Genomic DNA, 21,879 nt, shown 5'->3' with positions numbered 1-21,879 from the left:
TTCACATCTCTTTCAAAATAAATATACCAATCTTCTTGACTCAAGTCTATCTTTAAGGATTCAATATTACGCTTGGTTTCTTTACGTCGTGTTGTATGTTCTTTATTGGGAATTTGTAGGTGTTTATCATTAGGACCTATCGTAAATATTGGTAAATGGTCTGAGATATCATAATATATTATTCCATTCTGTTTATTATCTAATACGTTTGAGAAAACATTATCAATTATAGTATGTGTTAAGTTTGTAATCCTAGTTGGTTTATTAATGAGAGGTTTAAAAAAAAATGAAGATAATAAATTAGTGAAGTGTTGGCCAAGAACGGTAAAAGGTAAGGATATATCGATATTAAAGTCTCCCATAATATATACATCTTTATTTTCTCTAGAAATAAATTCAAGGCATGATTCTAATTCATCAAAAAATGTGTCGGCTACATTGTTAGGTGGTCTGTACATTACCCCAACGATTCTATTCTTATGTTTATCATCAATAATTTCTAAAAATAATGTTTCTATTCCTTCCAGTTGAATATCATGTCTTATTTTAAATTGTACATCATTACGAGAATAAAAAGCGACACCTCCACCTTTTCCGTTTTTACGGTCTGAATGAATAAAATCATAATTCTCAATGTTGAATATTGGAGGAGAAGTTGAGTGTAACCAGGTTTCGGTAAGTCCTATCAAAGAAAATGAAAATGTGTTTAGGATAGATAAAAATTCTTCAAAATTATCGATTTTTTTTGTAAGCTTCGAATATTGATGTTTAATAAACTAAAACAGTGAAGGTTATTATTGGGTCCCGTTGAATTAAAATTTGAATTAAATTCACTAGTAGTATAATATTTACTCTGGGGTGTATAAACTTGATCATTCAGAATATCATTTAAAGCCATAAGGATTAAAAATGTGGTATTGCGACCAGTATAAATGAATACTATGTGTTTGGTGCGTGCATGTGCGTGTAAGAGTGGAAGTGCATTTATAATGGGTGTCGGCAAAAACCAACAAAATCAGGGGGGGTGTACATGATGTTCACTGTGCGTGACTATCAGACAGACTCGGGGCCGGTGACAGCGTTCAAACGTGGTCATTAATTAAAAATTAAAAAAAAACTTAGAAATTTGTAATTTAAGAAAGTTTTATTTTTTTTTTTTTTTTTTTGGAGTATTGTTATCGTTTAAATTTATAGTGATGAATTGTTTTCGAAACGTACTACCTTTAAGTTACAGAGAAAGGTGGGTAAGCCTATGTGCTATACCTAAGGGGGTGAGAAGGAAACAACGTTCAGCATTAAGGACTGGATTATGATTGACATGAGAATAGGGATTTACAGGGGGGTATGATAATACCTTGGCTTTAGCATAAGTAATACAAATAAGCAATAGTTAAAGGAATAGTTGAGTGTTGGTCAATACTCACATTAGCGAACGAAACTATGATCTTAACATAAAAAAACATACAATAAATGTCTAAGAATGCATCATTGAAGATATAAATCCGAAATATTACATTAGAGTGAATTTATATGCAAAAAACCTGTTCGACTGCAAATGATTTTATTTATCAAAAATTTTACTTTCGAGGCGTATTCAGTGTAATTGTATAGCGCCACCTCTCGGTCAAGCGGCAGCACACCGTGAATTTTCGCCATCGACGACGATCGGATATGGGCGTGCAAGTAATATCCGAACCATGTCTATAGCGCGCTGACTGATTTATATTGTACACATTATGGTATGCGAGGCCTGCACATAATTGCATGGTCTGTGGTACTGGTAGCGCTATTGTTTTTGAGCGCGATATGCGAATACTGTATGTGTATGTAGTGCGAGTACGCTCGACCTAGTAGTAGTGTATGTGTATGTATTGTACGTCGTAACACACTCCTTGGTATGACCCAGTTGATTACTTCTACAGTGTAAAGAAAGTGGCTACTCTATCTATCAACCAATATGTGAGACAACGCAAGGGCAATTTTGTATTTCGTTTGTAGGAACAAAGCTGTGGAATGATCAGATGAAATTAGATTAAAAACATCGAGGTTATCTGTCCACCTACCTTCTATGTAAATGACGTGGGCCTTCGTTTTTCCTTTTATATTACTTGTCTTCCTTTTATAATATGTGAAGAGTTTCATTCCAAAAGGAGCCAAATCCACTTTGGGTACTTCTGAGTAAATTGCCTTTTTTATTTCTCCACTTTCCTTTAGCCATGTATACCTTCATGTTGTTATATATGTTAAAGGTGTCACCCTGCATGGACCTGATTATCTGCCAATAATGATAAGAAAAAATCTTCCCTTCGGCTTTTCTGATGTTTACTAAATTTTTTGATTTTTTATTTTCGTGGATTTAGCTCCTTTTGGAATGAAACATGTTATTGTACCTAAAAAATAAAAAATAAATCATATTTTCTCAATAAAGTCACTGAAATTTTATTCAAATTTAGCAGCAAACCTTTCCTTTTAAATAATAATAGTGAAATCACACATAAATATAACCTTTCGAAAAGAAAGTAAACAACATTATTACAGTTTCATTCCAAAAGGAGCTAAATCCATTCAATTCCAAAAGAAGCTAAATCCATGTTTCATTCAAAAAGGAATTACTAAATCCACATTTTTTTTTGGCACATATCGCACGACAACCAAATGCCCTAAGATGTTGATACCCACTTTGATAGAAAAATAAGGTTTTACAAAATGGAAAAATACTAGAAGAGAAAAGGTAAGAAAGAGTAAAGACGGATTGAGGACGGTAAACCCCAAACAAGAGACTCAAAAGATCTACCCCAGAATCCTCTCACCGGCACCAGAGTTGCCTAGGCCAATGATGGCCGAGAAGATTGCGCAATGTACCGCGCCGGTCTGGCAGGAAGGTGCCAATTGCGGTGAGGGGTTTTCATGGACCAGTAGATCTGAGATTATATTATCCAAAAAAAAGAGATGAATATGAATTGACAAATAGTACCAAAAATAGAAGAAAAAAAAGAAATAAAGTGAAAGGCGTAAATATTCTAAAAAAGAATGAAACGCCGATAATACCAAACAACAACAACAACACAAAATCTAAAAATTTGATAGAAATCAGAAATAACTGGTGGATTTTTCGTCTTATCATATGTTATATGTCCAGAGCGACACCTTTAACATATATAACAACATGAAGGTACATGGCTAAAGGGAAAGTGGAGAAATAAAAAGAAATAAATTAAAAAAATATTAAAAATTGTTGTATCAGTATACTATAATGAATAACAGTAGTGAATTAATTTAACATCTTACTTGATTCATACTTGTCCATAATGCAGTGTTTTTCAGTATTCTTATTTTGGTACTGCATGCAATTGTAAAGTTTTAAAAAAAAAGTGATTGTAACTTCTTGTAAATAAGTTGTGTTCTACAGTGCCTGTGTATTGCATGACCTACGTCAGTACGTGATAACTTGTAAATGTGTAAAGACATAAGATTTTAATATAATTATAGTAATGCTAAAATGAAGATACATAACATATTTTTATGGTGTACATTGAAAGCTTTATTCGGCCATAACTAACAATTAAATTTACACAACATTATTGAGATGAATACAAATTATACTTGCTGTACTGAAGGCAATATTTAAACGTGATGTTGATTCCAACCATTGCATACAAACAGATCATGTGTATTAAAAAAGGCACATTTTTATTTAGCATCTATCGCTATGACAACTTTAACCGTCGTCATTAAGAAGGAGCAATATACTTTATTTGTATACCACCATGTCTTGTTACTTATTAGTTACTGCTTATTTATATACATCTTATCTTGTGTCTTTCATAAAAACTTGACATACTCTATAGGCAATGTGTAGATAAGTTTACCAAAGAAAAGTATCTATAACAGTAATGTTTCTACGCGCTTGACAAATATACTATTACCCCGGTCATTTGATTCAGTGCTTGCCCGCACACAATGTTTTGACTAGTACGTGATCATACAAATTTTGCCGAGAAAACTGCCTACTAATTGATATATTTGGTAAATTATTATATCTATTTGGACTTGATAGATATAACGCATGTGTCGCGCACTTGTGCGTAGTCCCATATACATCTTTCTGTGTACAGTGCTTGTAACTTTACCACGACTGGGCCAATTTTTTTATCATTTCGATGATTCTAGAACCTTGCAGTACACACCAAGACTTATATGCTAGATGATCAACCTTTTCTGATCGATTCCACAACAATCCTTTCACAATGCAGTCGCATGACCATAACTGGTTTTATCTTTTAAGTTTCACATCTTACTTTATATATAAATGCTTTAAAAATTGTCTGAGTGATTCTTTTCCTTAATGTGTACGAGTATACATGTATACATACTCCATATCGATCTCAAATCCTGAATCATATCAGTTTCAGCACAAAATTAAGTATAGTTAGGTACATATATGTCTTTCATCTTCCCTAATGCTCGACTATGAATATCACCTCAAGTGATTAACATCCAACATAAGGTTTTTCAAAAAAATAGCACAGACATTTCAAAACTGGTCATGTCCTATACGCACACAAAAGACAATTCTGCGTTGTGTGTACTGAGTTTCATATGAATCAATCAAACTACTTCCAATAGTTTGCTCACATACTTATTTTACACACTGCACATGCATTGAGTTTTATACTGTTATTATAATGCCTCATCAAAGATACCAAAACTATAAAATTGCTAAAACTTGGAAAGAATATGCTCCACAAGATTATTAAAACAAAATTGTATTCTTTGTGCAAAGCTTGGTTACCATGGAGGTACCTTAACAGACAGACACAACAAATGTGTCTTGCACACCCTCGGGTCAATCGGTATACCAAGTTTTATTACAATTTGCAAAAAAATTGGAAAAAATTTGACCCAGTTTTTTACAATAGACCAACAGAAAGACTCGCCTGCCCAACTGTATCCTTATTCCTTTATACACCCTTTCAAACTACAAAGTAGTTACAGGCAGCATATCTCTTGATGGTATAACCTTGAACCGCAATACTTTGGCGTTGAGCTGATTCACGTTCATTGATTCAAATGATGCATGAAACCAACTGTTTTGCTGTCTTGTGATCATTTCTCTTTTTCGCTTGCATTATTTTAGTCACATTGATTGCATTAAACAAAAAATGAAGACTATTTACAATAAGATATTCTACAAATCTTTCTTCTGTCCATGTTGATTTTCAACAGGTTCCGAAGTATAGTCTTTTTCATGATCGACTGTCACCTCAGTTACATGCACAGTCACTAAAACCAAACACATTGTTGACTCATGGTTTGACCTCTTGGCTGTAAATTTTATAATTACTACCGTAACTTCTTCAAGGAATATAGGTTGCCAAATAGATACAAATTGAAATATCCACCATTTCCACATGAGCAAGCACTGATTTTATCACAAATTATGAATTGTATAAATCACATAGAGCTTTTATACACTGATGTCACAATTTGTCTTTTATATTCCTACATTTCTTCCATTTGTAAACTTGCCAACCTCTTATTGTAATACAATATACAAGTGCCAAGCATGGTGGCTAATCTAGCAACAATAACAATTTATTTCTGGTACATGTATATCATGTGTTATGTGATTTTTTTCTCCAGATAACCACATCCCCATGATCCCCAGGGACACTCTAGTATCAAGTTTGGTGGTATTTTGTCAAAGGGTCTCTGACATATCAAGAATACATGCTCGTAATGCTAAGCCATGCAATCTTTCACCTCCGGACCACAAAATCATTAGCAACCAAATGAGTCCAAAATGTTAAGTTCCAACCAATCCTCAAGATAGCCTAAAAACATGCCACATGGACAAATTAAATCGAGGCGATTAAGAGTCTTGCATGCAATCATGCAACAATGAACCTCATTTGACCTTTGACCTACTTATGTGACCTTCAACTCCAGAATATCATGGAGGCCAATAAAGGGCATCTACCAATCAAGTATGGTTACAAACAGATGCAGGGTTGGAAAGTTAGCAACCCTAATTGATTTTTGCAGGTAAGATTTCACATTAGACTTCATTCAAATTTGTGTACAGTCACAGAGGATGGACGGAAGGACGCCATTTGGATCCCTTAGTCTCTGCTCGAAAAAAAGCAGTTCTCAAGTCAGACAATCCCAAATGTTCACTACAGAGGATTACATGAATTTCTCTAATCGGCCTAGTCTCCTGGCTAGGATCACATCAACTTGTGGTGGAGGAAATGGTGCAAGCCGGGGCCTTGTGTGTCTAGGGTCATCAGGGAGCAGAACAGCCTTCGAGAACAGTGGTCCTTGGTCCTGTTCTCTGCGTTCCAGTATCGCACCGATGAGTCCTTGTACATACATGTAGGGGTAGGTCTTGGGGACCTTCTCCTTCCGGGCCACGTAGTTGTTGGCACGCTTTGACCATACTGCAACATATCTGTATCATAAAATAAAAGAACATGCAAAATGTAACAAGTTGCATTATATGCACACTCATTCTTGTCGATTGGAAATGATTCATATCTCTTAAAGATAAACTTGAGTTCTGGTAAAAAAAGAAAATGAATTCTCACAGAATCTAACGAAACTTGCACTGAATGTTCAAGATTACAAATAAATGTCATGTGCCAAACAATTTTGGAAGAAAATGTATACTGGCTGAGTAATGAGCATAGAAAGATAAGGAAATCAGGGTAGTACTAGCCCCGACAGGCCGACACCATGTGTGTTGTCCCATATACATCTTTCTGTGTAAGTGATTGTTACTTTACCAAAACTCTGCCAAATTTATGATGATTTTGATGACTCCAGAACCTTGCATTACACACCAAGTATATTATTACACTGAATCCAAGTCCGCATTTAGGGTCCAAAATCAGCAGCATGATTGACAAACCATCAGCTTACAGTCCGTCATCTACATAATTTAGATGTGCGTCGTGTACAGGGACAACTTCTTTAGATGACGTCATATTTTGGCGATTTAAAAGGGGCGTTCCCAGGAAGGACAATTAGATATTTAATAATTTCCCCAAAATTGATAAATTTCATGGGAAAGAACTGCCAATTCGGATTGCCCTGTCCAACTACACAGGGAAAACAAAAAATCATGTTTTTTTTTTTTACTCCACCCACTTTGGATTGCCTTGTCCATCTAAAAAAAAATGTACAAATAAAAATAGGAAAAACAAGAAAGAAAAGAAAACCTTTTTTTCTTTCTTTCTAATTTCCACTCACTTTGTATTGCCTTGTTCATCAATCTGGTCGGGCCTGTCCTTGTGTGCCATGTAGTCGATGACCGCAAGCAAATTCCTTGCCCGGTTTGCTGGGTAGCTGGATGGATAAGACAAACAATTGGTATTACCACTACCATGATGAATGAATAGTAAATGCTTTAGACAAATCTCAGACTCATTGGCCCGTAGTCACAAAGGAGGTTTGTAGGAGGTTTGTACAAACCATGGTTTGACGATGGTTTACATCTATGGAATGCTGCTCGCATACCGTAAATTGTAAATTAACATTGTTAACAAGTATGGAGTTTACATTCCTTCTCCATCAGTTTACAAATGGCATTCCATAGATGTAAACCTTGGCCAAACCATGGTTTGTACAAACCTCCTTTGTGAATACGAGCCATTCACTTCAGTTCTGGATTTGTGTTGTAAATTATTGACTCTTAATTAAAGGTAGTTACATTTCCCTGCTACAACCACTCCAACTTGACTTAACATCAGGTACCGACACAAGTATGATACAAAGTCTGCTGTTTCAAGACTCTGCATGCATCCAAAAGTGATTTCAGCATTTATATAGATGTCATTCATAATTTCTCATTAACTTTGCTATTTGCTTCAAAATATGATATTGTAACTGTAACCGTACTGTAATGATATGTTTCAACTTTTCCACAGACAATCTTACTTCAAACATACAAAATGATACTAAAAATACTTACTCAAAGGAATACCGCTTGGAAGCATACATCAGTATTTGGTTGTGGAAACACTCGAGCATGCTGGTGTGCCTAAGGAATTATGAAAACAAAATAAAAACTGATATAAATGATAGGGCATTTCATTATTTTCATACCACAAAATCAATATTGAAAATCCCATGTCATACACATGAGCAAATAAGATGCATTATCTTGACCTGCTGATATGTCCCAATTTTATAGGTCATAACCGAAAAAGAGCTCAATCTTGCAAACATGTACGTAATGAACGCATTCTCATTAAATTCCTCTCAATTTACAGAGCCTTTCGTACATGTATACAGAATCCTACCTGAAGCGAGCAAATCAGCAGAGTAGGCCAAGTTCTCCATGAATTTGCGGTCAAAGGTGACTTGTACTATTCACCTGCTAATTCCCCTACTGCTGCTTGGAATTTCTTCGCTGGGGATGGATTGTGTTGTCTGTTCTTCATATCTGTAAAAAGTGAAGAAACGAAAGTCATTCACAAAGTAAAAAACATTCAGATTTTAAATCACCAAAAGAAATTATTTTGAAGATGGCATTCTCTAATAATTATCACAGCTAGCCAGATTTGGAATTTGCATGACTAATAACTGATGCATTGGTTCTCTGTCATGTATGTGAAGTTGAGACACTCTTTGGTAGAGATAAATATAGATGAGACAGTCACATCTCAAGCAAGCTATAGTATAACCTTGTCGACTTTTAAAAAGAGCAGGATGTTTACCCGGTTGACTAGCCCTGCACGTCATCATTACAAAGAAAACTGCAGTTGTAACGAGGGACATTAAAGGTAGGGTCTATTACAAAGTTTTGTGAAATTTTGAAAATTGGGTGGATAGTGATTCTTTACAATTTTGATATATTTGGATGCCCCTGTGGAAGTATTATAAGCACTAGAAAATTTAGCTCCTAAAACACTTCTGCTTTCGAAAAAAATTGAATATAAAAATTTACCGGTGCTCCCGGGAAATTTTGATAAATTTAAAATAGCGCCTACGGTCGTACAACGGTAGCTGCTAGTGCTACCATAAAAATCCCGGAATATGTAGTTGTGATATATAATTTCAAAAAGGTAATAGCCAATCGGTCAATTGTAGCTTGTTGTATAGCTGAATTAATATATTGACCTTGAGAGAGAGTTATAGTATACCCCATAAAGAGATTATTATTTACAATTTCATCACTTTAGACTCGATTTCAACGCGACAACGTTCACTGAATATTGTAGGATCGCATATGCTTCCAATATTTTCATTTGAACCAAATTCATCGGAGGTCTAGTGGAGCCAGACGTAGTCTCAGTGGAACAACCGACGATATAGAGACTGAAGCTTTCGGTCTACTGTAGGGCTAGGCTAGACTATAAATATCATATGATTCATGGAATCTGAATTAAAAATCCAAGGCAAGAGATAACAAAACGTAATTTCTTAAATTTGCCGATTCCATGCATCTAGTCTCTAGACTAGATCAAATTAAAACGGTAGGCCTACCCAATGCAGTGGGGCGTATATCACTTCAACTTACCTCTCAGTGAGCTGGCATGTCTAGTATTGCATCCTCTAGACTCGGCAACGAGAAGGCCGCCTGCAGCTCGCGAAGTTTCTCCGCCGTACCCTGGCCTTGTTCACAGCCACTCCCGCGCCTCCTCTGGGCCGGATGGTCGAGCTGCCATTGCTTGTTTCTCTCCTTCCTCTTACCGTCTTACTTAGTCTTATTCCGAATTAGCGTAGATCTAGCCTTAGCCTTGTCCTTAGGCTTAGCACTAGCTGAGTCCGAGTCGGCCATCGTCCGTGACCTCGAGCTCCTTTTCCAATCTCGATCTCGTTATCGTATTTCAATCAAAGCTTGTCTGTAGCCGTCTAGCGTTCGATCGGCGCCGGTGATAATCTGATATGAGCTGTGTGTGTTATACTTTACGTGAAAGCAGCGTATTGGAATTGATCAGCTGTACTGTATTACTAGCGCGCGGTCGGATACCCGCCTGCTAGCTACCTGTAGTACTGTACGTACCAACGAACTCAAACACTCGTTGTAAATACGCTGGTTGTTAAATGACATAGAGGGAGCTAAACACGTAAATTCAAAAAATAAACCGTCGAAAGTCAAAAGTGATGTCCGGACGTCAAACACTTTTATATAATGTTTTGAAAGCAAATTGCACAACAATTAGAGCATTTGATTTGGAATTATTATCATCTCCCATGTTTTTTTCGATGATCTTTCATATGGTACTGAAATAAACCAAATCTGTTTTGGAGGGGCACTTTGGAAATTACCAATACTCAACTATACCTTTAAGTTGAAATAAAATGAATTAACATACATCATGTCGATCCACGTCACACCGACGAAACACCGCCAGACACCGGCGAACCAGCATACCGCGGAGAGACCGCGCCACATGATAACATTAAGTCACGTCATCATGGAGCGCGAAATACCAACGATACGCCAGCCACCAGACCAGGCAACGAAACGCCAGAGCAGCGCAAACGCTACTTGTTGGTCCCTCCCTGACAACCGGCATGGCAACCAGTCCAGCGGGTGAGGGTCGCTGATCATCTAACCGTGAACCGCGGGCCACGCCCACAGACATGGTCGCCACGCACTACGTTTAAAACAAGAAAAACCATCAACAAAAAACAAGCGATAGTACACTAGTTTCGTGAAATCGACAATGATATAATGAACACCGAGCATGGTATTGATGGCCAAAATTGCCCAATAGTAACAAATAAAAATCAGTCGAAACTCGGCCAGGCATTCAAGTTAAAAGTCGATATATGTAATGTATAATAATTAAAATACAATGAAACAGTCACTAACGATTTGTTTTGGGCAGTCTCATTAGCAAAATTATTCAATGCTACAAAAATTATCCCGCATTACATAATTAACTCAACCGGGCACTAGGTCGGAGGCACGAAGGTAGCAATGGCCAAAGACACACTTTAAGAATACAGACCAAATAGGACATTGACATCGCCATAATGCTTATTCAAGCATTTTTGTGTATGTATTGACAAAACAAAACCAGCCATGCAGGCCAAAAATGTTAAAAAGTCGAGTGTATGTAATATATAATAATTAAACTACAATGAAACAGTCACTACCGATTTGTTTTGGGCAGTCTCATTTGCATAGTTTTCAATGCTACACCAAAAAATAAGCCCGCATTACATAATCAACTTAGCCGGGCACAAGGTCGGAGGCTCGAAAGTAACAATGGCCAAAAGCACAATTTATGAATGCATACCAAATAGGGCATTTACATCGCCATAATGCTTATTCAAGCATTTTTGTGTCTTAATTGACAGAAAAAAAACAAGAAAAAAAAACAGCCATGCAGGCCAAAAAATGTTAAAAAGTCGAGTGTATGTAATGTATAATAATTAAACTACTATGAAACAGTCACTACCGATTTGCTTTGGGCAGTCTCATTTGCAAAGTTTTCAATGCTACACCAAAAAAATACCCCGCATTACATAATCAACTTAACCGGGCACTAGGTTAATCACGTATTGTTCTCCTAATTGGCTATAACAATATTTTGCTAATAATGCAGCATTATTCTGATGAAATTAATTGCCTGTGAAATTGATATGCATGGGTAGGAACTTTGTCAAAAACTGTAAGAAATGCCAAATTTTGGTCGAAAAGCAATGATTTCAAACATCTCAACATGTTGCCATTTTAAGGATCTTAAGCTTAATTTCCTTCATACAACTCCTGGCATTAAACGCAAGATGGTCATGCTGCAAAAATGGACACAATGTGTGCATAAATTCCTGCCATTTCTACTCTTGCATCTGGTATAATTGATAAGGCTCTGAATAAATAGTTATTGAGCCTGGCAAACCACAAAATGTGGAATGACTGTCTCACTGAGGAAAAGGCACTATATCAAATATCTTTTATTGATTGTTTGATTGATTATGATATAAGTGGTCACACCTAAATAATTTTGACAAACTATGAAGTCATTGGTTCTGTCAATCAAAAACAGTGACACAGCCTCCATCTCTTTTTCTGAGCCTTTTTATTAAGTTATTGCTTCTAGATAATTGTCGTTGAGGCCTTCTGGGCAACAATTTGTATCTATTTCAAAATATAAAAGTATGACATTTATGTACAATAAAATAAACTGAAATATATATTTAAAAATATATTTTTTAAATTGACATTTGATGGGATGATGCCAATCTTATTTTTTGTCAACCAAGATTAATTAATTAATCATAGGCATTCCCAAAGGAAAAGTTGAACCTGTCATTAATTGAGAGTATGAAATCACTTCTTTTTTTCTGTTTATCAAATGTCTTGATGTGGCTTTCTATACAACATTTATAACGTGTGTAAGAATATCATTATATATACAGGTGTATACTCATTATCCTAAGGTATAAGATGCAGATGTCAGTTTGTGAACATTTTGATGTTTATCCCTCCGCCCTCTGAAGGTGGTGCTGGAGGCATGCACTTTTCGGCTCGTCCGAGTCTGTCCGTCCATCCATCCCGCTTTCTCGTTATCGCGATATATCAATACCTACTTGAGGTATGAACTTCAAACATGGGGATAGTATGAATCACCATGGGGGGGGGGGGGGGGGGGGGGTAATCTGATTATATTTGGAGTAAGTTGGTCAAAGGTCATTGAGGTCCATTTCTGAAATTAAAGGTTTTAGCATCGTTATCACAATATATCAAGAATAATTCAAGGTATGAACTTCAAACATGGGTATAGTATTTATCACCATATAGGGAGGCGATCTGATTAGATTTGGGATAAGTTGGTCAAAGGTTATAGATAACAGAGGTCAATTTTCAAGAAAGAACAGGGTTTAGCATTCTTATCATGATATCTCACGAACCACTTAAGGTTTGAACTTCAAAACATGGCGATAGAGTATCTCCATAGGAAGACAAAGTGAATAGATTTTGAGATGAGGTCAAAGGTCATAGAGGTTCAACATAACCATTTGAGAAAATTGACCTGACCCCTTGTACTTATGTATGTTATATCATTGAGGAACAAAATTTGGGTCAGAGGTTAGAGGCCCTGGGGAGTGTCATACAAAGACTTACTAAGATCGACTTTAATTTGGACTTAACTATGGCAGGCCATCCATGCCACTGGTTGCTCTCACTATTATGATCTTTAGATAATATTTCTTCCTTCAATAATGAACTATCAAAACATGTAAATTCTGTAGATTTGTAACCATGATTTGTATGTCCCTTGAGAGACCAATGCCAGTAAATGGTAAGAGAAAAAACAGTGGCATGAACGGCCTGCCATAATTAAGTCCAACTAAAAGTCGATCTTAGTCTTTGTGAAATACTTCCCAGAAATTGTATGTTTTAGCCTCATTTAATCTCAATATTTCAAGGACTCTTTGAGCCATGAACTTCAAACATGTTACCATTATGTATCATAGGAGATGAACTACCACTATAGGATCTTGGGGGTAAGTAGGTCATAGGACAAAGGTCATCAAGACAGAGGTCAATCAGTGGTAATCACGAGTCTTTGGTCAAGTACGTGAATCACAGTCTCATATGAAAATCATGGATTGAGGTAAATCAAGTAGTGTGCAGCATCATGGGGGAGGTAAAGTATTCGTCTGTGGGGTGACAAAACCTTGTATCTCAAAAATCATGAATTTTCAGGAGAGCGAAAAAACTTTCCTGTCTCAACAAATTTAGTGCTGTGACACCGTCCTTTCTTTTTAAAACTAGAATATGTATACCATTTTTAATGTCATTATTGAAATACAGTAAAAAAAAAAAAAAAAATTATATTTGAAAGTGAGTTTCGAGGTTTTTGCGTTCATCTACATTGAGATACGAGTTTTTAGTTTTTATTCAAATTGAGATACAAGTTCTTACTTTCAACTCTGAATGAGTTACAAGGATTTGGTTGAATAAGTTACGAGGATTTGAATACACTAACTTTGGTACTGTTAGGCCGTGTGTGAGTTACAAGGAAAAGGAATTACGTATCTTATGTTACGAGGTTTTGTCAGTGCAGCTTCAAAGGGGGTTAAAATTACGAGGTTTAGTTTAAGGGTGTTTGTGGGGAATTTGTGAAAAAAACGAGAAGGAGGCGTTCCATGGATTTATCAGGTGGTGTCGTAGGCCATTATATAGGTACAAAATTATGCAAAAAATCAAAATCTCAAAAAATTGAGATACAAGGTTTTGTCACCCCACCGACGATGCTGAGTTTGGAGACAGGATATAGTTTTCTGGAAAATACAAAGTCCTGAGAATTATACAGTATGTAGTAGAAATTGGTAATAGTGAATGGAGGTCGGAGGCATGTTAGAAAGCATTCGTATTCATCTTGTTTATCATACATGTATATTATTACCATCTTTCTAAAGTCGTCTTCTTCTTTTTTCTTTCATTTTCCTGTAGAGTAAAAAGGCTCTATATCTTGAGTATTATTATACTTTGTACCTATGTACCTGTACGATGCATGTGTTTAATACTGTTGTATGAGATGGAAGGAAAACAAAACAAACAAGGAAACGTATTTTTCTATTGTGTTTAATTTAGAATGTGATGAAAAATGATCACTATTATAATACTTATTTGTCAAACGTGCTAGTACCTATCTACACAAAATGCTAACTTGTGTGAGCATTCAAAACCAAATCACTGATTGACAGTTTAACATCATTCAGTATAATGACATTGAAAGAAGAAATTATTTGAAATCTTAATAAATGAAACATAGCATCTGATACTTGCCATTGTATTAGTATATAACTTTTGTGTGAATTGAAAACTAAATCGCTGATATACAGTGATAAATACCTATCAATATGATACTGAATTGCAGAATGGTTTGAAATCTGAATGAATGAGATAGTGTCTGATACTCAACACCGTAATGCAGGATTTCTTAGGGGGGGGGGGCACATTGGAACTCCAAAATAATATTGGTACATAATGGTGACCAGCAGTGGTGTAGAGCAGTTTTTAAGAATATCAAAAATGAAAATGATAGAATTCCTCCTTATTTCTGCATGATAAATCAAGACATGTCATGAAACTCATGATTCAATATTCATACTTCAAACAATACAACTTTTAAAAAGTGGGACATTTTCTGACTCACTCTGTGTCCTCTGGTATCCGCACCTCCTGTATTTAAAACTGCGTTGTACATTTCAAGAGGCCGCCGTGAGGGACCCGCCGGGGCAATATTCATTTTAAATGGCCCCCGGACGGCAGACGCCTGTTGTTGTGCATATCACCCGGGGCTCTTGAGGGCGCCGTAGGGTACACGTACGGAACACTTGAGCACCACAAGGCGCCCGTAAAGATTTATCATGAGAATTGATCTCCAAAATCGTGAGGGGCCCGGCCGGGCACCGTCCGGAGCCCGCATGGGACCCGTAAGGTGCCCTACGGGCCCTTTACAGGCTTGAGCAAAAACGTTAGGAGGGGGGGGGGGGGGGGGAGGGCAGACCAAACAAATCTGCATCACCACCACTCTTACATGCAGGCCCCGCTAAACGTTTTTCAAAGTGGGTAGGGGAGGCTAAAATAATTACGATCAGGTAGAGCATAGCGTAAATTGGCGTGGGGTCAAGGGGCGGAGCACCCGGAAGCTCTGGGGTATGGGCAGATGAGCATATTTTGATACCTTATTCATGACACTGGCAGGTCACTAATTGGCGTGGGGTCTAGGGGCTGAGCCTCATGAAACCTCGGGGATTTGAGTCATTATAAATGGTGACCTGAATAGAGGCCTTGTGAACTTACGAGCGATACCGGGTCAAAAGAGGCCCACTTTGAACGGGCTGAAAAATAATAATATAAGATATTTCTATATCGTAAATTGCATACCGCCTCTAAGCGGTTAGAAGAAATATAGGTTATAAGTCAAGGAAACAGAATAAGTTTAATACAAATTCCATCGCATCAAAGTTCGAAATTTCGACCTTAGTCGAAAAATTGTTGTACCCAACTCGGTAGGCCTAATATTCTTGTCCGACTATGACAAAATTCACCCATGAAATGAACAATTTTTATTTGCCCAAAATTATTATGATTCTATCTAAATGCGAAGGTTCTTTGTTATCTATTAAACTTTTTTTTCCTCCAAAACTGCCATTGTTCCCTACAGTGAACAATGACATAGCCCTTAAAAACAGCCTTTCTTAGCATGTTTAGGAAGCAATTCAGATTCACTAATAAGCCTTTACTTGCGCTTTAGTTGGTAAATAAAGGTCATGTAGACAATTGCATAGGCCTAACAAGCAATAATCAAATCAAGCTCAGCTCATGTATTATTCTTGTAAGAATTTCAGGAAATCCAAAGACATCTTATTCTACAAAGGACAATACAAGGAAAAACGAAATCTAACAAGCTACTTCTCATCCTTGTCAGAACTTAACCCACTCTTTAAAAAAGTACGTACCTGAACACCCTCAATCGAGTCTTCTGTGAGTACAGCACAATTCCTTCCCCCCCCCCCCCGAAAATTGGAAACTTAGGCCTACCGTTATTTCGTTCAGTGGGGGAGGGGGGGGGGGGGTGTGTGTGTTTTTTCTACCTTTTAGCACATACAATTTGTTTATTTTTTTTATTTGACAAAAGGTGAGGGGGGGGGGGTTATCCTCCTAAACGGTATACCCACACATTAAAACAAAATTGAGGGGGGGGGGGGGGTTATACACATACATGCATAGGTCAATATTATTTCTGTACAAATTGTTGCTTTGTCGAGAATTCCATAACCGTTCATGTCTGTACTTTTCCTATTCATGTACGTATTTCATCTTTTGCCCAAGCTGCGCTTTGAGCATTTGACTGTCAAGTGGATTTGGCGCCTTATAAATCTCATGTATTATTATTATTATCTAGTCCTTGACTAAAAAAAAATATACCTATATTTTAGAAAGGTCGTTTAAACAGAATGTATATAGTTCCAAGAAGAAAAAAAACACATCAATAAATGTATGGATATTGGCGACCACGAAGATATATACCTATATTTTAGAAAGGTCGTTTAAACAGAATGTATATAGTTCCAAGAAGAAAAAAAAACACATCAATAAATGTATGGATATTGGCGACCACGAAGATAGATGTATACAGCTAAACAAAATAGCTACAATGAAGTAATCTATTTTAAAGTGATATGTTGATTGTTATACAACAACATTCTTGTTAATAAGCCGGAGTGTTATTTAACTAGAACGACAAGTAATAGTACTTCCCGTATTGTAATTAACCTGTTATATTTTCATAAACATCGCTTGTATCGTACATTTAGCTGTTAGTTCAAAATACATTATATTATGTTGTTTGTGAAGTTTGTTTAGTGCGTAGACTGATTAATAGACAAATTGTTGTCGGTATCAATTTAATTGTTGCTGTTGTTTTTATCGTTTTTATTCTTATTATTTTCATCGCCATCATCATCATCATCATCATCATAATTTTATTATTATAATGAGATGGAGAGAAAGAGAGAGAGAGTTCTTGTAAAAATGAAGAATAATTTGTGAGCTTTTTTATTCATATCCTATCAGGTTGGGAGCATGTCATAGTAGAAATGTATCGCATTAAAAGTATATAACTAAAATGCCCTATTATTCGAGATATGATAAGAAATGGTTGAAAAGTTTAGACCAGACCTTGGTATGTAGTCCTTTTTACCCATTTATATATGCTGCGCATGTGATCTTCAGCAAGAATATATTTTCATTTCCTTGATCAATCCAAAACTTCACAATACATATCCATTCTACATGTACTGTATTTGCCAAGTCTTTTCTAATGGCCTAGGCATTTTCACGTCCATTAATGGTCGGGATTTCCCTTGAACCATACTACATGTACGTCATACTCGCATCGTTTTGTTCTGTAGTTGCCGCTTTTACACGCTCTATTAATTTTGCAAAAAAGTTTTACAAAACAGCAAATATTATCATCCTCCCAGGCACAAAAGAAAATATTTTGCTTGAAGAACCAGCACAGTCAAATTTGTCAAACAAAATCAGTATTTGTCAAATCAAAGGATCTAGTTTTTTAACCCATGACCATACATTCTGTTCGGCACGTGAAATTTAATGGGTTCTGATGAACGTTTGTACGACTTATTTCTGTGATTTTACAATTTGAATATGCTGTTTCCATCAATTTTCAAAATCCATTTCAATTCGATTCAATTTATTAATCATGCACAAAATAACGTGGTATAAAAATCACTTTCCGGCTGTTTCTGCAAATATATATAACATCAATTAACATACTTTCAATTTATACAAAATCAGGAATAAATACAACACACAATAATGAACATGAGTACGAAATGGTATAGGCCTAACCTAAACATACATGTGCACGAATAGGAGAAGAAAGGCTTACAACAACAGTAGTACCTGGGATCAGGCGCGTACGCAGGATTTTTTCAAGCCGCTGAATAAGCGGGGGGGGGGGGGGGGGGGGGGGGGGGGGGGGGGGGGGGGTGAAAGAACACTTTTTTTTTTTTTTTTGTCTCGAAATTTGGAAATTTGACATTTTGATCCGTTGGGGGGGGGGGGGTAAGGTCACCTTTTTAGGTCGGCCATGGGAATAATTTTTTTTTTTTTTTTTTTTAAAATAATTAGTTTTTTTTTTTTTTTTTTTTTTTTGGGGGGGGGGGGGGGGGGGTTTACACACAAAAAATTACCAAAGGGGGGGGGGGGGGGTTTACCACCCAAACCCCCCCCCCCCCCTGCGTACGCGCCTGCCTGGGATATAGAGGAAGATAAAACCAGATATTGGATGAAAAATAGAAGGAAGGAACATAATCAGAGAACAAGAGATGGAGACATGTACATCACCAGCTTGCGCACCCAACCTTCCAAAGCCCAGAACAATATACTCTAAAAGCACAGAACAATAATCGGTTCAGTGAACTATTCTATTGTTCTGGGCTCCAGAGAAAGCCAGCCGATACTGCACAGTACTGCAATGCAAGACACGCATGCAAATACAGCACTCTAACATGAGGCATGTTTTAAATCTGCACAGACCCAAATATTATCAAACGGACAAGATATATACAAATATATTTTGTACTTCTGATTATCCCATTTACTTTGCTAATAAAAACTGAAATTAAATTAAATGAAACCCAACACCGTAAATTTGAGAGTAAATTTGATCCAGATTATAACTCTGTCCAAAAATAAAATATATGAAATGAATTTTATTGAGAAATTGGTATATGTCATAGACATGGGCATGTGTTATTTGGTCACATGCCTCAATTTCTACATGCTACCATATGTAGAAAATGATATACTGAAAAGGAGTATAAAATAAAAGTGTGTTCATCTTTGGTACAGAAACATAATAACACAAATTACTACCGTAGACATATCAGAAATCACTACTGGTGTTATCACTATACGGTTAAGTAAGGCAGATTAGCAAAGTATAAATACATATGCAGAACATATATTTATACTTAATTGCTGATTCCGTAACTATTACCTCCTGAACCTGTCATTGTATAATGTCATGGCACGTATGATAAATGACCCCCTATTTGTTCTGACTTTCGGTAGTCGGATAAGTCCTGGTTTGTTGAAAACAATATGGATATGTAGAGGATGAGTTTTATCCTCAGTGATGCGATTGAACTTCAATAACAATTACAGCTGATTCAGCTATCTCTTCGAGTTGTTGTACCAGTAAGCCAATTATATTACTTGCAGCTTTCATTACCCTCATCAATTTCATTTTTCTTTGAGAGGTGAGACCATAGAACCAGACAAGACAGGAGAAGGAGATAATTGGTTCGATAATGCTCATGTATCATAAAAGAAGAGAAGAGTTTCCTTTCTGATATTGAATGTTTTCGATTGCCTTTGGAGATATAACCTTTGGTTAACTTTTGACACAATGGTTTGACTAAGTATTAGTATTCCAACTAAAATCCTTGCCGATGTGGGTTCCTAGATATTTGTAGTTCGAAACCATCTCCATAACATCTTGATCAATAATAGCCAACGGCAAAATAAAATTATAATTTTCCCTGAAATCCACAATCATTTCTTTCGTTTGTTTACACCACATACAAAAAATCGTTCACCTTGGTTCTATACATGTTCTCACTCCTATCTGGAAATAAAACCAATTATGCAAGTGTCATTCGCATATTTCACAACTTTCCAACAAGAATTTGTCTGTTTTTCTACCTCATTTGTGAATAATGTGAATAACGTAGGCGAGAGGACACAACCTTGCGGAGTATACCTGTGTTTAAGATCTTTGTTTGTGGGAGAATATCCTTACACTTCACTCTCTGAGACCTGTTTGACATGAAGTCACCTATCCAAAGCAACAGGTTTGGGTTTTTATTCATGTCATGATCTTGTTGATAAGTATATGGGGCACAACCGTATTGTTCGTTTTGTCATTATTTCATCATATTGTATTGCTTTCTATGCCTCCTCCCCTTCTCATCTCATCCGTTCTCTCCATACCTTCTGTTTCGTTGGATCGATATATTGAGCGCTATATAAACACGAAATATTATTATTAGTAGTATTATTATTAGTATTATTTCTATGCTACGCTAACACGTAATAATTTTAATCCCCCCTCCAGTCTCTGATCTACAAACTCTCCATTTTGCCCCCCCCCTCTCTCTCTCTCTCTCTCTCTCTCTCTCTAGCATCCCTTATTCTCGTCCTCTCTCTCTTTCTCTTTCTTTCTCTCTCTCTCTCTCTTTCTCTCTCTCTGTCTCTTTCTCTCTCTCTCTTCCTCATTCTCTATTCTCTTTTTCTCTCTTTCTCTCTCTATCTCTCTCTCTATATCTCTCTCTAATCTCTTTACTCTCTCTCCCTCTCTCTATTTCTATTTCTCTCTGTCTCTCTCTTTGTTATTTCTGTCTCCAAGCGCATTTATTTCTTCTTCCTGTCAGAGCATCTTGAATCCTCTCATTTTCCTTCTGTTGTAAACAGGCAACTCCATGCAACAGAATTCTGAGAAATGACTCAATATAAGGCTAATTATCTGGATTACTGACAAGACCACATTTGGGATGAAAGTTCAGTTTAATGAAAAAGAAGAACACACACGCACACATAAAAACTGTGACAAACATGACAACAAGATTGATCGGCCTAGTACATTGATATGATTCGATAAAGTCGGCAGCAGCATGTACACAGCCATCCGAGCTATGTTGGCTCCCTCCCCCCCCCCCCCACTTAGAAAATATATTACAAATTAAAAAATATATTCATTATTAAGCTGCTATATATAATATCCGGCCATGCGCGAGTGATTTCGGGGATTTTCCTATGCATGCTCTTGAGATATTGGCCCAGATCTAATACTAATTAACCGACATACTAATTAACCGACATCCTTGTACTTGAACCCTGGGCCTAATGATAATACTACTCCGAACCCTCACTCTAGGCCTTATTGCCTTGTCCAGATATACACAGTCATAATATATCGCGGTGGATTTTTGTTATAAATGATGACGTAGGAGGAATTATCCGTACACTTCATTTCCGTATTTTTAAAGACAGAGCTAATATAGTATACGCGTAGGGCCCTGGTTGCCGTTCATTTAGGCCTACATTTTTTTTAATTAACTGTAAATCTATGCATATCAGGAGCTCTTGTAGCGCAGTAGAATATATAATTAATGTTGAATAGTTTCTGTGCTCTATTAATGAATTATTAATTATTATTATTATTACATGTTTGACAAAGTACAGCTGCTGTCTTTTTTCCCCGGCGGTATACCACGTCATATCTGAACGAGGCTTAAAAAAGCCTATTAAGTCAACCTAAAGTCCAGTAGGAAACCTAACCCTCATCTTTGACAAATAAAATAAAATGTCGCCGG

General features: G+C 36.6%; 1 protein-coding gene across 2 annotated transcripts; it reads right to left on the bottom strand.

Moving 5' to 3' along the window:
- Window positions 1-4,346: 4,346 nt before the first annotated feature.
- Window positions 4,347-10,295, bottom strand: LOC115924579. 2 transcript variants are annotated; one of them, XM_030987058.1, is made up of 5 exons: window positions 9,524-10,295; window positions 8,304-8,446; window positions 7,973-8,041; window positions 7,252-7,347; window positions 4,347-6,451 (listed from the first exon to the last, which is right to left on the bottom strand). In XM_030987058.1, exons 3-5 carry the CDS (start codon window positions 8,029-8,031, stop codon window positions 6,187-6,189), a joined length of 420 nt encoding a protein of 139 aa, XP_030842918.1. In that variant the 5' UTR covers window positions 8,032-8,041; window positions 8,304-8,446; window positions 9,524-10,295; the 3' UTR covers window positions 4,347-6,186. The 2 variants fall into 2 exon arrangements, with proteins under 2 accessions (XP_030842918.1, XP_030842919.1); XM_030987059.1 differs by lacking the exons at window positions 7,973-8,041; window positions 9,524-10,295 and having other exon boundaries at window positions 8,304-8,810.
- Between the last annotated feature and the right edge of the window lie 11,584 nt (window positions 10,296-21,879).

This window comes from Strongylocentrotus purpuratus, unplaced genomic scaffold, assembly GCF_000002235.5.
Source record: "Strongylocentrotus purpuratus isolate Spur 01 unplaced genomic scaffold, Spur_5.0 spur5_scaffold_16, whole genome shotgun sequence".
NCBI classification, from domain to species: Eukaryota; Metazoa; Echinodermata; class Echinoidea; order Camarodonta; family Strongylocentrotidae; genus Strongylocentrotus; species Strongylocentrotus purpuratus.
Note: the sequence above shows the minus strand (reverse complement) of the source record. Positions and strands in the feature narration are given on the sequence as shown.

Coding starts and splice junctions, on each gene's coding strand:
- LOC115924579 (XM_030987058.1), bottom strand. CDS start 8,031: ATGCTCGAGTGTTTCCACAACCAAATACTGATGTATGCTTCCAAGCGG. Junction 7,348..7,972: donor TCCAAGCGGTATTCCTTTGA/GTAAGTATTTTT, acceptor TTATCCATCCAG/CTACCCAGCAAACCGGGCAA. Junction 6,452..7,251: donor GATGAACAAGGCAATACAAA/GTGAGTGGAAAT, acceptor TTTATGATACAG/ATATGTTGCAGTATGGTCAA.